The sequence below is a fragment of the Gossypium hirsutum genome, chromosome A09 (assembly GCF_007990345.1).
Source record: "Gossypium hirsutum isolate 1008001.06 chromosome A09, Gossypium_hirsutum_v2.1, whole genome shotgun sequence".
Classification (NCBI taxonomy): domain Eukaryota; kingdom Viridiplantae; phylum Streptophyta; class Magnoliopsida; order Malvales; family Malvaceae; genus Gossypium; species Gossypium hirsutum.
The window spans coordinates 7,966,945-7,979,985 of record NC_053432.1 but is presented as its reverse complement, the minus strand read 5'-3'; the positions used below and the strand labels follow the sequence as shown (position 1 = coordinate 7,979,985).

General features: G+C 31.8%; 1 protein-coding gene across 1 annotated transcript; it reads left to right on the top strand.

The window, feature by feature from the left end:
* Positions 1 to 4,412: 4,412 nt before the first annotated feature.
* LOC107942460 (xyloglucan glycosyltransferase 4) lies at positions 4,413 to 7,127 on the top strand. Its single transcript, XM_016876125.2, has 4 exons — positions 4,413 to 5,323; positions 5,400 to 5,708; positions 5,807 to 6,211; positions 6,293 to 7,127. Exons 1-4 carry the CDS (start codon positions 4,688 to 4,690, stop codon positions 6,929 to 6,931), a joined length of 1,989 nt encoding a protein of 662 aa, XP_016731614.1. The 5' UTR covers positions 4,413 to 4,687; the 3' UTR covers positions 6,932 to 7,127.
* Positions 7,128 to 13,041: the final 5,914 nt, after the last annotated feature.

Here is a 13,041-nt window from a genome sequence, read left to right as displayed (position 1 = left end):
TTTTGCAGATACTTTTTAAATGCTATTTGTTTGAAAATGCTGAAGTGCTGAACGATATTGATAGCGGTAAATTTTAACTTTAATTGTATCTCTAAAACTAATGAAATGATAATTTAAAATTAATAGTTAATTAATATGTTCAATATTTGTGGAGTTGAAACCAATAAAAATTGTATCCAAAAAATAAAAATTTTTATTGATATTATTATCTATTATTAATGATTAATGGATATTACTTATTTTTAATACATTGTATTTAAGTTTAACTTAATTATATAATTGAAAAAAAATTCAATTATTTTAAAAAAAATATTTTTATATAATATCAATTTACTAATATAATAAAAAAATACATTTTTTATTTAAAATTTTCTCTAAATTTTTTTTATATACACATCATTAATATTGTAATAATCGGAAAGATATGGATTCAAGTGTGTTTAAATACGTTTTTTTCTTTCGATTTGAAGATGTGGAAGGTTATAAGTAGAAGTAGGCTTTGTATATTTCAATTTTCATAATTGCTTATTTAAGTTTTTTTAAAAAAATGTAAAATAACTCGTTCAATATACGTTTATAGAGTGTTGGGTTTTAAAATTTTATTTATTCATTAATTTTTATAATTGTTGAAGGGGGATTGACTCTTTCGGAAGAAGTTATCAAAATGTCATTCTCGAAGACACTGATTCGATCTTTCAACAATGGAAGATATTGTCTCTTAGGAGAGGGTTTTTGCCTCTCACCTTTGCAGAGAGCCATGTATGGTTCACGAAGGGGGCTCCTCCATTGTATGTTGATGTACGACCACCCATCACGAGATGATGTAAGCGCCTCACCCTTGGTGGGATTCAACCTCACCTTTGAAATAAAGGTCACCTATTGAGGTATATGGTGCCACTTGAGCAAAAATTTTACAAAAATAGTTTCAATAAACTTTTTATAGATTAAATTCAATTTTGTATAAAAATTTAAGTTTGGTACAATTTTTTAATTTTTTTAACTTAATTTAAAACAATCTTTAAACTTTTTAAAAAAATGTTGAAAAATTATTTTAAATTATTTTAAAGAATATATATTTAAAACAATATTTTAAAAATAATTTTAATTTTTTTTAGAAAATGCTATTATTAATAGGAGCCTTGAACAATAATAATAAAATAAAATGACACAATACAAACTATAAATAAATCATTACAAACTAATGCCAAGATGTCGGTTTACAAAGTAATCTAAAAAAAGCGGAGGATAGATTGAAAGTCGTTGCAACATTGAAATAATTTTGAAACAAACTAGAAATGCATCAACTAGATCAAATTGCTAAAATTTGCATTCTAACCTCCTCATCATCAAATTAACCCGACAATGAATATCAATCAACCAAGAAAAAACCACCAGAAGCCTCAAGAGACCCATCGTATCAATGATGCACAAAAGGTCAAGTCTCAGATGGCTTATCTTTCTCCTCATCATCTCGAGTTTGTTACCATCACTATGATCTATAATGATAAAGCTCTTCGAGAACGGTTCTTAATAGATATAGCGACACCCTTATATTTGCAAATCTTACATAGATACCAGAACATGACTAAAAGTTAAAAGTAAAAATAAAACAATTTTTGCTTTTAAAGAAAATAGAGCGGACAAAACAAAAATCATGAAAAATATGGGCAAAGTAAAACCACAATAATGTGGACAAAATAACGATAATGTGGACTAAAATTAAAAACAAAATAAAACTGCGAAAAAAAAAGTTGGAGAAACCATGACCAACAACTAACTGAAAGGCTAGTGTCGCCGCAAACAAAGTAAAGATTTAATTTGAAAAAGTTGAGCTGCTAGAATTTTTTTATAAAATTTTTATTTTTAGATATAATAAATCCATGCATTGCACTAGTTTTAAGTATGCATTATGACTTATTTACCCCTCCAACTTTATCAAAAACTTATTTTAGTCTTCCATTTAATTTATTCACTTCTTTTAGCCTTTAAACTTGCATTGTTTGTCAAATTACCCCAAAATGAATGAAAATGTTAATGTCTATTAACTTTGCTGATGATGGTAGTCTACGCGTATGCCACGCCAATAATTAATTGATTTTTTAAAACTATTAAAAGATACATTTTTATAATTTTTATATTTTCAAATAATTTTAATAATTTTAAATTTTTAAAAATAGTTTTTATATTTTTTTTGAAATTTTAAAATTTAAAAGATAATTAATTGTTGATATTTATGTGAAAATTCACGTGTATGTTAAGTTAACAAAGTTAACAAACGTTAATTTTTCCATTCATTTTGGGGTGATTTGATAAACATAACAAATGTAAAAGCTAAAAAGGATGAAAACAATTATATAAAAAACAAAAATAATTTTTTTTTTAACTTTTGAAGGACTAAATAAGTCATTAGGCCATTTAAATACCTTCATACTCACTCCATTTGATTAGAGTATTATTTTTTGTATTATGTAAATGTGATATTATACAATTTTCTCTCAAATCACGTGAGAAATCAGTAGAATTATTAATATATTGCTAAAATAATTCTTCATATGTGATGCATGCATGGTTAAAAATGGATATTCATGGCTTCTGTGTAAGGCATTATGTGAGCGATGCATGCTTACGATGAGCATGCAATTATGGTGTTCATGCATGTACGAGTAAAGTAGACGATCCATAGACCACTACTTTTACTCCTTACAATTTGAGATTTAATTATTATATTTAAATTTTAAAAATTAATTTTCATATTTTTTTTATAAAATAAAGATTTTAATCCAATTATTATTGTTGGTAATTTTTTGTTAAAATTGATCAACATAACATATTTAATTTCCGTCAACATCAATGAATTAAGTTGAAAATTTATATAAAAAATACTAATAATATTAATTATTGCACTAAAAAATTTAAACCCAAAAATAAAAGTATTTATTTTTAACATTTGAAGTATATATACTAGATTATAAAGACTAATAACTTATTTTAACCTTGCTTTTATTATATTTATTTATGCCACATAATAATATTTGCAAGTCCCTTTTAACCAATGACAGAGCCTAGTAGAAGCTTAGGGGGCCATGGTCCTCCAAAATTTAAGATTTTTGCAATTTTTCCCTTTATATATATACTATATTGGTAGAATATTGTTTCGTTCTTTTTTTTGAGTCGATTGTTTATATGTTTAAATCATTTATTATGATAAAATACTACTTCTTTTGAATCGATTGTTTATATGTTTAAATCGATTGTACATACCACATCTAATTTAACTCAACTCCTCTCTCAAAATTAACATCTTGTCTCCACCACTACTTTTCACCCTCTAATTTCCAATTTGTCAACCTTTATATACACATATTTATCTCTCAAATGATTTTACGTGAGAATAAGTTTAATTAATTTTAGGGTTCATTTAATTAGTTATAGCCCCATCAACTATTTCAATAATATTTTCATGTTTCATTTTTCGTACATTTGTATTAGGACTAAAATTTTTAAATAAAGATTTCTTAAATTTAATTAAAATATATTAACTTATAACATATTTTGACTATATGAATATGCATTCAAAGAATTTATTTATACTTTTTATTTAAAACTTTTAATCCCTTCGATTAATTTTGCCATTTGACAATTATAAAAATGGCAAAATAACTTTTTTAAAATAATTTTTATGTATTTTTTAAAGAGGGAAAGTTAAATTAACAAAAACTATAAACATATCCTTATAAAGAAAGAATTCATCCTTTATTGCTTGAATAATAAATTAGATTTTTTCTCTTGATTGAAAAGATATAAGAATGACGAGAAATCACAATTTTATACAATCTAGCCACTGTTTGACTTTAGAACAATTAATATAGGAAGCAAGGTATGAAATTTGAATAACACAAAATTCAGGTGTATGTCAGGTAATGGTAGTGAAGTTGAAATATATTTCAATAAATGGTTTGGGTATTAAATTAATAGTTGACAAATGATGATGAAAATTTTAGATTGAAAATAAACCTTGAAAAAGTGACTTTAATTAGAAGGTACAGCTAGGTGTGGAGTTTTATACAATTTGAATGCAGATCTCAATGATACCGCGTCAACTATGATTACCATAATTAACCTAATCTTTTTAATCATTTCTTAAAAGGATAATTACCCATTTCATCCTCCAAATTTTGAGTTATTTTTGGCAGTGAGTTGCAGTTTGGCTGTACCTAGTTGTCATAATTTGGGTGCATGAGATTGAGTGTTGATGAGTGGATTCTTGTGAACATTGGTCACATGTCAAAGCTGGATTTGGTCCAATAATTTTATTTTCTTTTTCGAAGATGTTCCCATGTTGACTAAGCTTGGTTGTACCTAAATCTAATCACTTAATTAAAAAAAAAAAGAAAAATTAAATTTTTTCGGTTTTTTAAGATGTTAAATTTCTAACCACAGATGCAAGTAAACAGGGTACTTTCTTGTTTTCCTTTATTAGTAGTTCTTCTTCACTCAAAAAGAACAATAGACCAGTGTTAAAACTTAAATGCCTTCCCTTTTCCTCTTCTCCACCATGTTTTGACTTGAACAAGCTTTTTACATTTTTCTGTCTTGTTCCCACGTCTCAGAATTGAAAACCCAGTTTGAGTTTTGAGTTCATTTGCTAAATTTTTGATCTGGGTTTTGAATCTACTGGTTTTTGAAAATGGCTCCAAGCTCAGTTGTGGTCACCATTGAGAAGCCTAATAAGTTCTCTTTAGTGGAAATCAATGGCTCAGATTCAACTCTGCTACTCGAGAAACAAAAAGCTGTGAGTCCCAAACAGTTCACATGGTTCCTTTTCCTCAAAGCTAACAGAGTTTTTGCTTGTCTTTCATGGCTGCCAATGGCTTTGAAAACCATGTTTTTATCAGTCAAGAAACGCATTGCATTATCTGATGTGAGTGAAGAAGAAGCCAAAAGCAGAAGATTGTATAGATTCATCAAAGTCTTTCTTTTTATCTCTATATTTGCTTTGGTTTTAGAAATCTTTGCTCATTTGAAGAAATGGAATTTGAACATGATTCAACCATGGGAGGTTCAAGGTCTCTTCCAATGGTGTTATATGACATGGTTGTCATTTAGAGTTGATTATGTTGCTCCATTGGTGCTAACCATGTCCAAATTCTGCATTGTTCTCTTCTTGATTCAGTCTCTTGATCGCCTTATTCTTTGTTTGGGTTGTTTCTGGATTAAATATAAGAACTTGAAACCAAGAATCAATGGAGATGCTTATGATATTGAAGATGGCTCAAGTTTTCCTATGGTTCTAGTGCAGATCCCAATGTGCAATGAAAGAGAGGTGTGAATTTTAAACCTTAAAATCCACTTCAGTTTCATTTGATCTGTTTTCAAGTAATCCTTGTTTTATTTTCCAGGTATTCGCACAATCAATTGCAGCTGCTTGTCAGCTTGATTGGCCTAAAGACCGGATTCTAATTCAAGTTCTAGATGATTCAGATGATGGGAATTTACAGCTTTTGATCAAAGATGAAGTTTCATTATGGCGTGAGAAAGGGGTGAACATAATCTACCGGCATCGGTTAATCCGAACCGGATACAAAGCCGGCAACCTTAAATCAGCAATGGCATGTGATTATGTTAAGGACTATGAATTTGTTGCTATATTTGATGCAGATTTCCAGCCTAACCCTGATTTCCTCAAGCAAACCGTGCCTCACTTCAAGGTATTCGATGAAAATTCCAATAGAAAGATTCAAATTTCGGGTTCATTTTGGTTTTTGTAATGATTCAAACAATGTTGAATTTTTGATCTCCATTGCAGGGTGACCCTGAGCTTGGTTTAGTTCAAGCTCGTTGGTCATTTGTGAATAAAGATGAGAATTTGCTTACAAGGCTTCAAAACATCAATCTTTGCTTCCATTTCGAAGTTGAGCAGCAAGTGAATGGTGCTTTCCTCAACTTCTTCGGATTCAATGGGACCGCTGGCGTGTGGAGGATCAAGGCCTTGGAAGAATCCGGTGGTTGGCTCGAGAGAACAACTGTTGAGGACATGGATATCGCGGTTCGAGCACACTTAAATGGATGGAAATTCATCTTCCTCAATGATGTTAAAGTGCTTTGTGAGTTGCCTGAGTCTTATGAAGCTTACAAGAAACAGCAGCACCGATGGCATTCAGGTCCGATGCAGTTGTTTCGGTTATGTCTTCCTGCAATTGTAACATCCAAGGTTTGATTTGTTTTATGATGATCTGAATCCTTTAAAATGCACATGCAATTGAGTATAATGATTTGTGTTTGATCCATGCAGATATCGGTATCGAAGAAGGCCAATTTGATATTCCTGTTTTTCCTACTAAGGAAGCTTATACTTCCATTTTACTCCTTCACATTGTTCTGCATCATACTTCCATTAACAATGTTCATTCCTGAAGCTGAACTTCCCCTTTGGGTTATCTGTTATATCCCAATTTTCATGTCATTCCTAAACATCCTCCCGGCCCCGAAATCCTTCCCTTTCTTAGTCCCGTACCTTCTGTTCGAAAACACAATGTCGGTAACCAAATTTAATGCCATGATCTCGGGACTATTCCAGCTCGGGAGCGCCTACGAATGGGTAGTAACGAAGAAAACAGGTCGATCTTCAGAATCCGACTTAGTGGCCTTAGCTGAAAGGGAATCGAAATCATTGAATGAAGAAAAGATCACGAGGAGACACTCCGAATCTGGGTTGGAGACATTGAATAAACTCAAAAAACAAGAAGAAATCACCCCTTTGAAGAAGAGAAATCGACTCTATAGGAAAGAGCTGGTACTGGCTTTTCTTCTACTCACTGCTGCTGCAAGAAGCTTATTGTCTGCACATGGGGTTCATTTCTATTTCTTGTTGTTTCAAGGCTTGACTTTTCTAGTAGTTGGCTTGGATTTGATTGGTGAACAAATAAGTTAAAAACAACAACAACAAAGAGACAACCTAGTTTTTTTCAAATTATAATGTTTTTTTAGTGCATATACAGAGTTTGGATTGGTTTCCATGGACTAAAGCTAGAATTAAGAGATAAAAAAGAGTTGAGTTTATTGTATACTTCTACAAGTAATCTGTGTATCAATAATATGATAATTCAATATAAAGTTTTCAATTCCAATTTACTATTATGTTACTTTTTGAAATGAATACACAAAGATGTGCTTGTAAAAGGGATTGCAGCAGCAAATAGCAAGCTTCTTCGAGTTATATGCTTCGGATTCGTAGTTGCCGGTGCGGATTGATAGTTAGTATGGATGAAAATGATGAATGGTGTTTCGGGTTTTTCGATTTATTCCCGGCAATGCATGAGAGTTTTGCAGCCAGACCATGGTCCTGGTGCAAACTCAGCTAAATGCTTAAATTTGAACCCAGATTTATTGGATGTCATCTTCGCCAAATAGACTAACTAGATTAAATTCGGGTTCAAATGCTCGTGTTGGGAGCAGTGATTAAAACTCTCATATATATCTCAACCGCTGATGTATTGATAAAAAAAGACAAATGCCAGCTATAAGGGCTAAGGTACGTCAATGGCTCCGCCAATTATGGCCTGAATTTAGCACTCTTAACGTGTTATTCTGAAACTTTAAAAGCGAAGTTTAAAACAGCTTATTTGTTTGAAATGTTCAAAGATTAACCAAACCAAAGAAAAAAAGAAGTGGTGTCCAATTGACTTAAATACATGGGTTTGGAAGTCAACCAGTTTTTCCCATTGTTATTTCTGTGTTATCTTGTCTGTGGTAGCGCATGAGAAAGGATTGTATGAAACTGTAATTTTATATTATCCATATCTCTTCTTAATAAGAGAAAAGAAAATCAAAATTTTCTCCTAATTTTTAGTATTTTTAGTTATATTTGAATTTTTTGAGAAGGAAAAAATTGAAAATCAAGATAAAAAAATTTAATTTGTCATTCTCTTATTAGAAACGAATAGAAATGACGTGAAATCATAGTTTTGTACCATTAATTCTCCTAGTTGAGATATTCATACAAGTAAGACATCTCACACATATTGAAGATGAACATCCCCGATTAACTTTAGTACACGCTCAAAATCGGATTAAGGAACAACCAAAAGCCTAAATAATCAAGTTCTCCCCCACCCTGACCCCATAGGATTTTGGAATGAGGTATGATAGGTCTGGTTTCCATTAAAAATTTCATGGTGAAATTGGGATTAGGTTTAGATAAAATCTGTTTTGCGATCTTGCTATTTTCATTAAATTGCGTTTTGTTTTTTTTTAATTTTATCAGTTTTCAATGTATTTTAGGTATTTATTTTTTAATTTATTAAATAATATATTTTTATAATATCAAAAAATATATTTATACTAATTGAATAAGAATTGGTTTAATTTAGAATAAAAAGTTAACTAACTTTGATAATAATTAAGAGTATAAAATAACATTTTAAAAATAACAAAAAAAAAGTGATAAACAATCAATAGTAAAATGTTAAATAGTTAAATAAAATGATTTGTCATTAGTCAAATTTTCTTCTACAAAGAACCAATACTTTAACAAATAATATTTGGTACATTGTCAGTGAATATTTTAAACTTCACAAATAAGGTTAAGGGTTGACAAGTGTCCTATAGTAAAATATTAAAAATAAAGATTTTAAAAAAGAGACATGATAAACTTTTAGGACTGCTTGTGGAATTAAAAAATACATTGTTAGAGTACAAAATACTAACCCATACTTTATTACCTTATTGCATAGGACATAATATTTCAAAATATCATGATAAAAAAAATTCATAATTGTACAAGTATTATTAAAATCAAATAATAGTAAATGTGTCAAATATCATTTAATAATAAATGAACATGTCAAATTGTAACACCCCAATTTTCTTAAGTTTGGAATGCTAAATTATATTAAATAATTTAATTTGGTTTAGTGGTTGAGGGTTGTGATTGTGTGCATAAGATTTGGGGGTTGAGTCATTTCTTTAAAAATTTTGTTAATTTTTGGTTCTATTCTTATCCTTGATTATTTGACTTAAATCTTATTTCTGGACAAATTATAATAGGATGAGCTTGTTGGTTCAGTAGTATAGTGTTAGTTTACTCTTAGGCCTTGTGTTTGAGTCTTTGTGTGTGCAACATGAGAATTTTCTTTTGTTTCTTGCCATGTGTTAGAAGTTGGGTTATATTCAAATTCTAAATAAAACTGATAGGATTTTGTATGATGGGATTTTTGATAAAATATTTTATTTCATTTAATTTTATCTTATTTTGAATTATATAAAAAAAAACTATCCCTAAGTTTGCTCCCACTCTCAACAGTCCAACCCCTTTCCCTTCACATTTTTTTTTCTTTCTTTTGGTTTCTCTCTATTCTCTTTTTTCTCCTTTTCTTTCTATCATTAGAAGTTATTTCTTGTCTACTATTTTTTTTGTTGCTGTTCCATTTGTTTTCCATGTTCGTGTGTGAGTTTTTTCCTTCGATCGTGGTTCAAGCATGGTGTAGGTTTGTGAAGTATTTTTCTGTTATTTTAGATTGGATCTATTCTTGGACAAGATAGGAGTTCTTGGTGTTTAGTTTTCTTTTTACATAGTGTTAAGTGCTTTTGTTTTGGCAAAGGGTGTGAGAATCAAATCCCACTAGCGGAGTAATTCTTGTTTTGAACGTTGCTTTCCAAGTGGTAAGTGCTCGAACTTCACTTTAGGGACTGAAATTTTGATAAAGGAATGTGACGTTGGATGGGTCTTTGATGGTTACTTGATGTAATTTGATGAATGATTGTAGGATTCGTGAGTTCTCGTTTGTGTGGCTAATAAAAAATATTGTCAGGTGTGTAAAACTAACCCAAAACTTCGACTGAAACTCGAAAAAATTACAAAATAGGGGATATTTTTGAAACTACCTAGGGTCACATGACCGTGTGCACCACATGACTGTGTGGTAGGCCGTATGGGCAATTTTGGCCAATTTTAAGGCCTAATTAGGGTTCGATTAAGGGACTCAAAAATTGGATCAATGGACATTTTGTAGGCCAGGAAAAGTGTATGATTTGGTACGTTTTCTCATGGGTAAGCTTAGAAAGCATGTTAAGTAAGTTATGTATAAAATGTGATATGATATGCTTTGTAAATATGTATGTTTGAGGTATGCATGCCATACAAGTTATGAGATACATATATGCATGCCATACAACTTATGAGATACATATGTATGTTTTCATGTTTATGTATACATATTGGGATGGGTTATGTTTTGATGGAAGAAATGTAATTTGGTAGTTTTTGCTGCAATTATGGAAGTTAAACCGTAATTTTTGTCAAACAGCTCAACTACATATTTATGAGTGGCATACCGCCACATATTGGTGTGATTGGATGGATGGACTATTGTAGTCCTAATTGGTGTGATTGGTTGAATGAAGTTGGTGTATAACAGATGGGGGTAGTATGTGCGTTGATATGTTATATGATATGGCTCTAATATGTTATATGATATGAAAATTTCAATTTGATTATCTGTATCTGCAAACTTTATAAGTAAATACTATATGTGGGCCAAGCCACATACTGAGCGTAAAGCTCACTCATCTGTTTTGTTTCGTTTCAGGAGATCTTTAAGCTTAGGATTGGACGATGACTTTGGAGCTCGATTTGCACATTATTGGTTTAGTATGTTTTGGATTTATTGGACTTTTTGGAATTTTAATTTTGTTTGGGACATTATTTTTGGTTTTGGTTTTATTTTTACAAACATGATTGTCATAATCAGAATATTATACAAGATGGCGTAACTAAGAATATACTATGTCCTTGAAAACCAAGAGTGCTCTCCATAGAGTCCTAGAGAGTGAGGTAACTACTACAGCTTGGGATGGAGGAGGGTGGTGGCGAAAAGAGGGAGAGTAGTGAGGAGATATCCTTGCTAGCAAATGAACTCATTCAATTATCAGTAAAGAGTTCAAAGTTGGTGCCAAATGACAAACCGACTTTGATATGTTCAGTTTGGACAAAAAAGTCTTTCAATCCAGAAAGCTTTAGGGCACAAATGAAAAGAATATGGAAAACAAAGAAAAAGTTTGAGATTCAATTGGTAGGACAAAATCTATTCTTAATTGTTTTTGATTTAGAAGAAGATTTGGAGACAGTTATGGAAAGAAGACCCTGGTTATTTCATAAGAATATTATTTTATTTGATCGTCTGAACAAAGCGATTGAGCGAGATCAGATTTGTCTTATTTCTTCACCGTTATAGATCAAAATTAGTACGTGTTTACTAGAATTTGATAGAAAGTATTTAATGCATGCTATTGATGGTACTTTTAGAGGAATAATTAGGTCTAAAATTAATGGTGTTAATTGTAGACATAGAGTTAACTTGGATGTGCAAAAACCACTTAGGAGAGGGATTTTTGTTTTAAGTGATAACAGTGTTAAATCGTGGATTTCTTTCAAATATGAGAAATTACCAATATTCTGTTTTGGGTGTGGTAGAATAAGGCATAGTCTCAATGATTGCTTGATGTTAAGCCCTGCAGAAAAAAATAAAGTCAGTATTGATCCGCCATACTCTATAGCAATGAAAGCCAAATCAACCTTGGTAGGGAAAGAGAGTATGAAATTAAATGCTTATGTAAAAATCTTGGGTACTCAAGTTTCTTACACAGGTCACTGTTGGGAAGAAACCGAACAACCGAAACAAAGCGAAAGCACAACCGGTGTTCTTTCTCTCATTATAACTCCTGTCAAAAATTATGGCAAGCACAATAGCACAAGATATGTTCTCTAGCAACCTTAATCAACCACAAATCAACTAATGCAACCACAACAAAAAATAAATAGAGACACCGATATTTTTACGTGGAAAACCCCTTTAAATCAAGGGTAAAAAACCACGGGACTTTAGAGTCCGATAAAGAGCTCCACTATCATCAAATGTTCAACTACAAGATCACAATATCAAGCCTACAACAAGCATTCAACTCCGACAAGGCTAACAACATGTAATCTTTAGCAAAAGAGAGAAAAATGAGAGAACATCACCAAAAACGTAGCTGCTGAAAATGGGTATTTCCGACGCTACAAGACTCGGATGAAAAATCCGACCGTACAAAGTCAAGAACACCTTATCGCCTAGTTGCTGTCCAAAAATCAGCTCAATCGAACCACGGATGAACCTTCGATCGAAGAGTTGATCACTGCTGCACCAAACTTGAAAAACTGAAATTTTCTTCTCTCTTTCTCTCTGTTTTAATTTGAGATTTTTTTTTTTGCTCTCTACCAAATTTTCTGCCCAATACCCGTTAAAAACCCCATAATGGCTTTTGACAAAACATTATGGCAGAAACTATGGGTTTCCCACATAGTGGGACCCATACCCAACAAATCTCCCTCTCCAACTATGTGGGGAATGCCTCCATGCCGGAGGTCAAACAACATGCTTCAAACTTTCCTCTTGGTAAGGCCTTCGTCAACATATCAGCACCATTATCATTAGTGTGTATCTTCTCAAGCTCTAACATCTTAGCTTCAAGAACATCTCGTATCCAATGGTACCTCACATCAATATGCTTAGATCTAGCATGAAAAGTTGAGTTCTTACCAAGATGAATAACACTCTGGCTATCACAGTACAGGACATACTTCTCCTGAGTAAAACCAAGCTCATGCACAAACTTCTTCATCCAAAGCATCTCCTTACACGCTTCGGTTGCTGCAATGAACTCTGATTCGGTGGTGGACAATGCAACACACTTTTGCAGTCTCGATTGCCATGCCACAGCTCCCCCTGCATAAGTGATTAAGTAACCTGAAGTAGATCTCCTCGAGTCAATGTCTCCGGCCATGTCTGAATCTGTATACCCAACAAGAACAGGTTTCTCATTGCCGAAACAAAGTTTCATGTTGGAAGTGCCACGAAGATATCTCATAATCCACTTCACTGCATTCCAATGCTCTCTGCCTGGATTAGAAAGAAATCGACTAACTGTACCAACGGCATAAGCCAAGTCTGGTCTCGTGCAAACCATTGCGTACATCAAACTACCCACGGCTGAAGAGTAAGG

Coding starts and splice junctions, on each gene's coding strand:
- LOC107942460 (XM_016876125.2), top strand. CDS start 4,688: ATGGCTCCAAGCTCAGTTGTGGTCACCATTGAGAAGCCTAATAAGTTC. Junction 5,324..5,399: donor CAATGTGCAATGAAAGAGAG/GTGTGAATTTTA, acceptor TTTATTTTCCAG/GTATTCGCACAATCAATTGC. Junction 6,212..6,292: donor CTGCAATTGTAACATCCAAG/GTTTGATTTGTT, acceptor TGATCCATGCAG/ATATCGGTATCGAAGAAGGC.